Source organism: Otolemur garnettii, unplaced genomic scaffold (assembly GCF_000181295.1).
Source record: "Otolemur garnettii isolate 467f Iridium unplaced genomic scaffold, OtoGar3 scaffold00046, whole genome shotgun sequence".
Lineage (NCBI taxonomy): Eukaryota > Metazoa > Chordata > Mammalia > Primates > Galagidae > Otolemur > Otolemur garnettii.
Genome location: NW_003852441.1, coordinates 13,638,379 through 13,649,414, shown reverse-complemented (window position 1 = coordinate 13,649,414; position 11,036 = coordinate 13,638,379). Strand labels below are relative to the sequence as shown.

The following is an 11,036-nucleotide window of genomic DNA, read 5'->3' as shown; positions in this document are numbered from 1 at the left end:
CCTGAGCCGCTTGAGCCACAGGCACCGAGCCAAGCTTCTTTTTTTTTGAGACATTGTCTCACTATGTCGCCCTCAGTGGAGTGCTAGGCGTCACAGCTCATAGCAACCTCAAATTCTTGGGCTTAAGTAATTCTCTTGCCTCAACCTCCCAAGTAGCTGGGACTACAGGCACTCGCCACAACACCCGGCTATTTTGTTGTTGTTGTTGTTGTTGTTGTTGTTGTTGCAGTTGTCATTGTTGTTTAGCTGCCTGGGCTCTGTTCGAACCCACCACCCTTGGTGCATGTGGCTGGCACTATAACCACTGTGCTAAGGTTGCCAAGTCATAAACAATAATGCTTTAATAACATAATATATAAGAATATCTTCACAACTCTAGGGTAGAAAAATATTCTTTTGAAAACAGGAGAAAATTTATTGACCATAAAGAAAAGATCAATAAATTTAACTCACTAAAATTAAGAACTTCTGTTCAGCAAAAGACACTATTAATAAAAACAAAAGCTACTAAGTACAGCATATCTGCAACACATTTCACCAAAGATTCTAACAAGATTATACAAAGAATACCTACAAATCAATCTGTAAAATGTAGAATGAATACGACCTTTTTGGAAGGAAGTATGAGAATTCTCAAAGAAGTCAATTTAGACTTCCCATTTGATCCTGCAATCCCATTACTAGGCATCTACCCAGAAGAAAAAAAAATCCTTTTATCATAAGGACATTTGCACTGGACTGTTTATTGCAGCTTAATTTACAATCACCAAAATGTGGAAACAGCCTAAATTCCCACCAACCCAGGAATGGACTAACAAGCTGTAGTTTAAGTATACCATGGAATACCATTCAGCCATTAAAAAAAGACAGAGATTTTACATATTTTGTATTAACCTGGATGGAGGTGGAACACGTTCTTCTTAGTAAAGCATCATGAGCAAGGAGAAGCATGAATCCAATGTACTCGATTCTAATATGAAGGCAGTAGATGAGCCAATACAAGAGGTGGGTAAAGGAATGAGCAAGTGGGGAAAGGGGAGGAAGGTAGGAGATGGGGGTCATGGTATATGGCACACCTCTTGAGGGCAGGACACATTTATAAGTGGGATGTTATCTAATAAATGCAATCTGTACTAATTTTTTTTTAAAGTACTCATTCTTTGTACCCTCAATCCCCCCCCAAAAAAAGGTAGAATGAAAACAGACAATCCAATAGAAAAATGAGTATAAGACTTGAGCAGGAATCTCACTTTGAAAAACCGTTTGGCATTTTTAATGTAAGTTTTGAACTTATATTAAAGTTAATATTAAGTCCAGTATTCCACTCCTACAAATATATCCAATAGAAGTATGTTTACCTAACCCTATACACGAATTTCAAAGTAGTATCACTCATAATATCCCAGGACCGACAACTAAAAACATCCATCAACATTGGGATGAACAAACTGTACCACAGTACAACTAGACAACAATAAAAATTTAAAAATTACATCAAGACTAGGAATCTAACACTGAATGGAGGAAGACACACACCAAAGAATATCTATTATATGGCTTCACTTTTCCAAATTAAGAAACAGACTACAGGTTTTAGAAGTTAGGACAGTGGTTACCTTTCAAGTTTTCTAAATTAAGAAACAGACTAATAGAGTGGGGCCTGTGGCTCAAAGGAGTAGGGCACCAGCCCCATATACTGGAGGTGGCGGGTTCAAACCCAGTCCCAGCCAAAAACTACAAAAAAAAAACAAAGAAAAGAAACCGACTAATAGTGTTAGAAGTTAGGACAGTGGTTACCTTTCAGAAGAGGGTTACATGTTCAGAGGAGTGAGGGCTTCTGGGAGTACTGCCTAATGTTCTATTGCTTGATCTCAATAATCGTTGCACAGATGCTAGTTCAGGTATGTTTGGTATATCTATGTATGTTTAGTTTCTTCTATGTATTCTATACTTTTAAAAAGTTTTAAAAAGGGCGGTGCTGGTAGCTCAGTGAGTGGGGCACGGGCCCCATATACCAAGGGTGGCAGGATCGAACCCGGCCCCGGCCAAACTGCAACAGTAACAAAAATAAATAAATAAAAAGTTTAAAAGAAAATAATTTTATCTTCCTTGTCAGCAGGTTTCTTATGCAACATAAAAACATAATAAAAATAAAAAGGGAAATAGAAAATCAGAGCCTCCTGACACTGATCAAAAGAACCCCCCACCCCCAACTCTATAAAACACACACCACAGAAAGATCAGAAAGAGATCTTTTCATCTGAGAGAAAATCCGTATCTTTCGGGGAAAAGAAACATGACTTTTTTTTTTTTGAGAAAACACAGTCTCACTATGATGCCCAGGCAGGAGTGCAGTAGCTATTCACAGGCATAACCACCACAGCCTTGAACTCTTAGGCTTAAATAATCCTCCCACTTCAGCCTCCTAAGTAGCTGAGATTACAGGCGCACACCACCACACCTGGTCAGTTTTTCAAATTTTTTATTTCCAAAATTTAGTCATTCCCCATGGGACACACTCTGAAACCCCTCATTTACCTGATGGCTTGAGTCTTCGCTGCTCTGCTTTATGAAGTCTTCCAGCTCCTGCTTCTCTTTCATTGTCTTCTCTAATTGGTCATTAGCTTGCCTCAGCATCAGCTGTAGTTTTTTCACCTATATCATTTAAAAAGTCAATTAGAAAGAAAAGCAAGAATTCCTATATAAATTTTAAAAGAATTCCTAACACTACCATTTACAAAAATCTCTAATCTTGTTTGTTTTTGAAACAAACAGTTGTCATGTATCTCATTTCTTTCTGAAGCTTTTCACATTTAACAAATCACTTTTCATATACATTGCCTCATCTGAAAATATCTGCTTCTCCCCTGGGTCCTCTAGGCTATGGCTCTGGTCTCCAACCTAGATATAATCCACATTAACACTATAAATTTCATGAAAGTGAAATCACATAATTTCCCTACTTAAAAGACCTAAATGCCTCTGAAAGTCTTCAGGGTAAAATTAAAAACCCTTCAATCATCACCCCTCCCTCAATGATCTCATGCCTTCCTTTGTAGCTCTCTCTCCCATTATTTAACATGACATAGTCCCTATGCCCAGCCACTAAAACTACTCATACTTCCTAGAACACATCATTTTCTTTCATTATTCTGTTTTTTTGTACATCTTTCTCTCCACCCTTTTCCTATTTTCCTAATTTTTACCCAGGCTCTAAAACAGGGGTGTTCAACCTTCAATCTGCAGGCCACATGCTGATTTTGTGAGGGCTTTTTTTGTTTATCTTTGGTGTCAGATATCATGCAAAGTATGCACTGACCTTTTTTTGCTTATCAGTTTTCAACAGTGTTTGTATATTTAATGTGTGACCCAAGACAATTTTTACTCTGTTTTTTGTTAAGACAGAGCCTCAAGCTGTAGCCCTGGGTAGAGTGCCATAGCATCACAGCTCACAGCAACCTCCAACTCCTGGGCTCAATCGAGTCTCCTGCCTCAGCCTCCTAAGTAGCTGTGCCCAGCACAATGCCTGACTATTTTTTGGTTGTAGTTGTCATTGTTGTTTGGCAGGCCGGGCTGGATTTGAACTCACCAGCTCTGGTGTATGTGGCCAGTGCCTTAGCCAACTTGAGCTACAGGGGCTGAGCCAATTTTTACTCTTCTAATGTGCAATAGAGGAAATAAAAGATTGGACACTCCTGCTAAAACAAACTTAGCTCAAGTGTTACCCTTCCTGAGACCAAATTTAAATGCCCATCCTCTAGTTCAATGTGTGTATCTCCAGGAACAAACTATATCTGATGAGCAACACTGAAAGCTCCTTGTAGACAGTAACTGCGTTTTAGCTGCACCTAAATCCCCAGGACTCAGCAAAATGCCAGATACTGGTAATTATTATACTGAAATGTCTATGGAATCCAAGATAGCCCATTCCCACGCTACTCTATCAGAGGCTAGTGATTTTAGTTTTGCAAATATAAGCAGTCTCCAAGTTACAAATACATACAAATTACATACAACTTGTGCTTACAAACAGAGGCTATTACAGGTCATAGGTAAATATACCCATTTCAACTCACATACAAATTCAACTTAAGAACAAACTTATAGAACCTAACTCATTTGTAACCTGGAGACTATCTGTAGCTTTAGAAATTTACCTTTTAGTGATCTATGAAAAAACACACAGTAAATAAAGGAACTCAATGCCAATGACATTTGAAAATATTAAACGATTTTAATCTGCTTAAAAGACTTTTGAAGACTAAGGGAACACCTCATAACAACTAAAGAACAATATTAAAAATACATGTTTTTTTTTCTTATATATACTTTCACAAGCCTACTCTAATGAAATTCTACATTATTTCCTTAATGTTATCAAGGTATCCATTATTAAACACTATTTGAAAGGTACTTCAAACTTAATAGTCTCATCATATTAGGTCCACCAAAGTTTAACTTCTGTGACCTGATAAATTAACCCTAACTTGACAAACTTCTAACAAGAAGTGGGCAATAAACAATGAAGATCCCAAATACTAATTAATATGACATTCAATTAAGCTTTTATTCTATTAGGTCAACAGTCAAGCTCTTATCTCCCTAAATCTCCATATCATAAAGTACTTACCATGTGTATCAAATCATGACAACTTCACTTTTTTTTTAAAGACAGAGTCTACTCTGTGGCTCAGAGTAGAGTGCCACGGCATCATCATACCTCATAGCAACCTCAGCCCCTTGGACTCAGGAGATCCCCTTGCCTCAGCCTTCTTAGAAGCTGGGACTATAGCTACCTACCATGACACTTGGCTAGTTTTTCTATTTTTAGTAGAGATGGGGTCTTGCTCTGGCTCAGGCTGGTCTTGAACTTAAGCAATCCACTTGCCTCAGCCCCCTAGAGTGCTAGGATTATAGGCATGAGACATCACACCTAGCCAACAACTTCATTTTTAGACTTTGGGCAGACGGGACAGGCTGGGAGGGATAAAACAGTACTCCTGCAGGCAGTGGACTGCCCTATGTGGTAATGCAAGTTAATGGAACACAGACATGCAAAGCAGAGTCCTTAGTGAGCACCCACTAGAAATGAAACTGCCATTGCATGTACCAGATTATTTCATAACTTTCTATTTTCACAAGAAAATTTAGAAGATTACTTTATAACTTAACAAGATGGCTATGCTTCGTAACAGAAATGGGGATGAAGAAGGCAATTAATTCTGTATCACCAATGAAAATACAAGAGATCACTTATTTGGCATATCCAAAAGAAACTTACCTGGTCTCTTGTTTCAGCCTCCTGAATCTGAATTCCTTGTAGCTGTTTTTCATAATTGGAACACATATCACAACGTCTACCGAGTTTATTTCCAGCATTATGCACCTAAAAGGGCACCAAAATTACCTCTTATCAGGCAGAACTAAGTATTTCTGCATCACATATTAGAGGTACACACACACAGTCTTAGCGATATTACTCAGAGTAAATAAGCAGTAAACAATTTCTTCAGGGACTTAAGGCAAAAAGTTACAACATAGGGTCAGTTAAAAGTCATAATCTCTAGTATAAGTGTGATAGGAGAACAAGGGGCACAACTTATTACCAAGAGGCTAACAGTCACAAAACACCACAGTTAGGGAAAACACAAAGCAAGCAAAGGGTACCACACCATGGCGCTCACAATTTATATTAACACTACCTGACCAATGGGAAGGAAAAACAAAACCAGTTCCAATTACAAAATAGGTATAAAGTATTAAATATCACCTCATATATATTATGCATGATACTAATTAGGAGACTTCTGTGAGGAGGAGTTGTTTTTGTTTTTTAAATAGTGTAAATAGTTTTTTTCTGGCTTCCACTTACTAACCAACAGCTTCTATAAAGATAAGCAGCCTTAAGGAAAAGAAAGCACTAGAAGTCAGGCTTTGCTACTAAGTCCAGGGGAACACTCAATTCATTTGATCTTTCTGAGCCAGTTTCCTCATCTGTCAACTGTGTATAATCATGCCCTGATTGCCTCTTCTGATCTTGAATTGAAAGAGATCAGGTATATGAAAGGGTTTTAATCTGTAAAGCATTATGCAAACACACATATTTAAATTTTTGTCTCCTGATCTACTTCTGAGTTTACAAGTTCTACAAGAAGAAAAATTAATGTCAAGATTGCCTTTTCTCTTCAATATTTTCTAACCTCCTTAAACTCCCAGCATGAATAGCTGACAAACCTTGGCACTTTAGATCTAAAGGAAAGATGAAAGGGTGTGAATCCTGGAATACACTGAGATTATAGAAAACTGCAAAACAAACCAAATTCAGGTTCCTCTAAAACTCAGCAAGGCTGGTTAGACAGGCTGCTTCAACTTCAGAGGCATGACTTCAGGTGAAGTTTACTCTCTTAGTTCCCTTCTCTATCACAATCACTTGGAATAACCAAAGCAGACTATGACAAGGGTCAGATGACCTACTTGCTTGCACTGACTCCAATGACCATCTGCTGAATGAACAACAAATCCTAGAGCTACCCAGTATCCCACAGAGTGAGCAAGAGGAAAAAGAAAGACTCACCTCTTTCTGCAGGAGATTCCACTCTGTCTCACTAACTAAGCGGTAACCACTGGGGGACACGTAGGCACTCTCCATGCCCTGGGTGACACTAGAGAGGAGAGATGCTGTCTCTTCTTGTTCTGGTGTCATCGCCTTGATTGCTCTTTCCTGATCTTTGGTTAACATAAACCCACTTGGCATCTGGAGTGATCCAAGGGATGCAGTATCAAAGTTCTCAGACACTGAATCTGCTCCCACCAGTGGTCCAAAATCTGACTCATCCAGGTTTCCAGCAGATTTTGCTTTGTAGTTATAGCCTAAAGCTTTGGATTGCAATGAGCCCGAGGTTCCCAAGCTGTCTGTAGACTGTGCTCTCCTGAGTCCATCTTTAAACATGTCATTGTCCGATTTACTGAATGGATCTCCAGATGGTAACAATAAATCTGCATCTAAGGAATGGACTGAACCATGGGTGCTATCTAAATGCTCCTGAAAAATGAAAATAAATATTACCACAAGTTATAAAAGTCTCTGTATCTTCAAAGTTAAAAAGCTATCATATAATAAATATATTTTGCCACTTGTTATACATGATAATCACTAATATGCTATCTTCATATAATCACTGAGCAAACATCTACTGAATATCTTCTATATGCTGAAAACTAAAACAGGCACTCATGATACAACTGTGAGGAAGACACAGTCCCTGACCTCAAGATGCATATGCTTTCATTAAAAAAAAAAAAACAAGTTAAGTAGGCTATATTTAATAAAATGATAAGCTAAAGCTATGCAGTGAATGCTCTAGGAGCTCAAGGAGAGAAATCTAGCTCAGACATAAAGGGTTGGAGAAGGTCACCTGCAATTCAGTGTTCGGTGTGTCAGCATGAGGTGCCTGTTATGTATTATATGGAAATGTCAAGGTGATAGAGGGACACAGAAGTCTACTAGATAGAGACTTGGGAGTAACCATCACATACTGATAATTATAGTCACAGCAGCAAATCAGATCACCTAGCATGAATGTGTAGGATAAGAGGGCTGAGGCTGGAACCCTGAAAAATATTAACATTTGGGGACAGGCAAAGGAATAGCCAAAGTAGCAGAAGGAAAATGAGAAGAATGTGATATTCTGGAAACCAAGTTTCAAGCAAGGTGCAATCAACAGATTAAATGTCATACCAAGTGAAAGAAAACAAAAAAGATCATATATCATAAGATTCTATCCATATGTCCAAAATAGATAAATCCATAGACACATAAAACCAAACTATAACTGTCAGGGGATAGGAGAATATGGGAAGTGAATATTTAATAGATATGGGATCTTCTTTGGGAGTAATGAAATGTTTGCAGATTAGACAGAGGTGATGGTTGTATCACACTGTGTATATACATACTATAATAAAGCCACTGAATTGTACACTTTAAGTAGTTAATTTTTATTTTGTAAATTTCATCTCAATTTTTTAAAAAACACACAAAGGCAAAAAAGGCGAACTAGTGCCATTACATGGTGGAGCTGCATAGTTAGTGAGGAAATAAGAATAAGGGAAATGTAACAAGTTTTTCTTGAAACTACATTTATTCAATTAAAAGGATTATCCTGGCTCAGCACCCGTAGCACAGTGGGTACGGCGCCAGCCACATACACTGAAGTTGGCGGGTTCAAACCCAGCCCAGGCCAGTTAAAACAACAATGACAACTGCAACAAAAAATAGCTGGGCATTGTGGCAGGCGCCTGTAGTCCCAGCTACCTGGGAGGCTGAGACAAGAGAATTGCTTAAGCCCAAGAGGTGGAGGTTGCTGTGAGCTGTGATGCCAAGGTACTCTACCGAAGGTGACATAGTGGGACTCTGTCTCAAAACAATAAAAAAAAGAAAAAAAAAAGATTATCTTTTAAGATACAATCCTTTCTACTTTTTGTTGGTAAATGCCCTTTCTTTTATGAACCAGGAGACTGTGGAACACAACTTTTAAAAAACGTTTTATAAATATTCTCAGAGCTGTGTGCAGTGACTCATGTCTGTAATCCTAGCAATCCTAGCAATCTGGGAGGCCAAGAGGGAAGACCTGCTTGAGCTTAGGAGTTCAAGACCAGCTTGAACAAGAGCAAGACCTCATCTCTACTAAAAATAGAAAAATTAGCTGGTCACTGTGATGGGCACCTGTAGTCCAGCTACTCAGAAGGCTGAAGCAGGAGGATCACTTAATCCCAAGAGTTTGAGGTTGCTGTGAGGTAGGCTGACGCTATGACACTCTGGCCCAATCACTGAAGTGAGATAAGACTCTGACTCTCCCCAAAAGTTCTTTATATCATAAAAAGTTGACAACTTTTTTTAAAGATTTTTTACTCAGATAGTTGAGAATACATATCTAATATACAAATACAAATCTTGTATTAGGCTTACTATGGCAAAGGTCCCAAATAAGTATCCTAACAAAAACTAGAATAAGAACCCATTTGGTTAGCTTACATATAAACTTCTGCTATCACATGCAATGCTGCTGTGAAATCAAAGAAGGGAGGGGATAGGAACAGAAAAGTGAGAGCCATTTAAAAACCACAGACCACCATATTTGGCAATAGGGCAACAAACAAATCTCTAGGGGGAGTATAAACTATTATGATGTTTCTGAAATATGTCAACAATATGTCCTAATACATTTCAAATGTTTATGTTCTTGAATTCAGTTCTTTTCCTAAGAACTTATACCAAAAAAAAAAAAAAAATCAGACGCATCCATAATTTTTACACAGGCAAAATTATATATAATAGCATTATGCCATATAATAATGAAAAAAAAATTTTAACATACAGCAAACACCATTTATTGCAGACTTCCCAGCTGACTTATGTGAAAAGGCACTACGAAAATTAATGAATCTAGATAATCTCTCTAAAGGGATTTATGTTAAAATATACAATGATCTGGCTTGGCACCATAGCTCAAGCAGCTAAGGCATTAGCCACATACACCAGAGCTGGCAGGTTCGAATCCAGCCCGGGCTCACCAAACAACAATGACAACTACAACCAAAAAATAGCTCAGTGTTGTGGCAGGTGCCTGTACTCCCAGCTACTTGGGAGGCTGAAGGAGGCTGAGGCAAGAGAATTGCTTAAGCTTAAACCCAGGACTTGGAGGTTGCTGCAAGCTGTGATGCCACAGCACTCTACCCAAGGTGACAGCTTAAGGCTCTGTCTCAAAAAAAAAAAAAAAAAAATATATATATATATATACATACACACACATGCACAACAATCTTATATAACATCTGTTTTATATATGTGAAATAATATAACATTGAATGACAAAAACTGTTTTCCAAAAATAACATATGTTGAAGTAACGTTAAGTATCCTTCTTTTCTCTAGCTAACATCCTTTATAGGATTAAAATATGTGTAAATTAAGCATTTCTTATTACCAGAAAGACTTGACACAGATAAACACATAAAATTGCCCCAATTTCCTTTAAACTACTTATCTCCCTATTCCGAACTGGGGCCTTCATTAAGTAAAATACCATAATGCACACCAATGCAGGAAATAATGAAAAATTTTATAATAAAAAATGAAACCAACTTCACTATCAGTGTGTTAATCATGCTCTTTATTTTCTTTATTTCAGACTGTTTGGACATACCGGGGACCTGGCTGGTTGGAAAGAAACTGTGCCTAGCAAGACTAATTTCTAGACCTAATAAACAATTGACCTACCTGTAAATATACCTTTTACATGCAAACCAACCAATCTCAAACCCATATCCTAACCACTTCCTCTCCCTATTTCTCATACTCTAAGTTGGTATTTCCCCTTCCCTAAACAACACCAGGGCCAAGTGCCAAACAACTAAGGATGGTCCCTATGCCCCCAAACCTGCCAGTACTAGCCATTCCTAGACTGTTTTCTCTGTCCTGCTTTGCCTTTCCCAGTAACAGGTATGGCCCATGCTTTCCCTGGATCTTGCTTCTCCTTCCTGCCCAGCCCTGGAGCTTCCCCACATGTCCCTATGTGGCATGTGCTTCTGCTTCTAGGGGAACTCCAAGAAACATATAACTTTTTTCAATGGCATTGATGTCTCTGTGTCATCACTTTAATAAATTAAAATGCGGCACAAATCAACTAGCAGGGAAATGGCTAAAGGAATTATAATATATTTATATGCAGAAATTCTGCCAGCCATTACATATCATTTGGGGGAAGAACATTTAATGATGTGCCAAAACCTTAATGTAGATTTAAGAGGGGGAAAGGCTTACATAAAATATTACGTAGTGAAAATGTGGATGATATCTAAAAAGTGCAAACAGAAACACATATACGTTATCTTTGGAAAAGAAAATAGAAAAAAGAGGGAGGAAGAAAGAGACATACTAACATGTTAGTGGTGGATCTACCAGTTATTTTTATTTTTATATGACCATTCCTATACTTTCCCCATTTTCTTTTCTTTTTCTTCTTTTTTTTTTTTTT

The 11,036-nt window shown here is 37.9% G+C and overlaps 1 protein-coding gene across 1 annotated transcript in view; it reads right to left on the bottom strand.

The window, feature by feature from the left end:
- RABEP1 (rabaptin, RAB GTPase binding effector protein 1) overlaps nucleotides 1–11,036 on the bottom strand; it is a 110,111-nt gene that overhangs the window by 25,129 nt on the left and 73,946 nt on the right. Inside the window, exons 9-11 of the mRNA XM_012805947.2 lie at nucleotides 6,575–7,042; nucleotides 5,282–5,386; nucleotides 2,539–2,655 (exon numbers count right to left, since the gene is read on the bottom strand). Coding sequence (XP_012661401.2) covers nucleotides 2,539–2,655; nucleotides 5,282–5,386; nucleotides 6,575–7,042 — 690 coding nt within the window. The remainder of the gene's footprint in view (nucleotides 1–2,538; nucleotides 2,656–5,281; nucleotides 5,387–6,574; nucleotides 7,043–11,036) is intronic.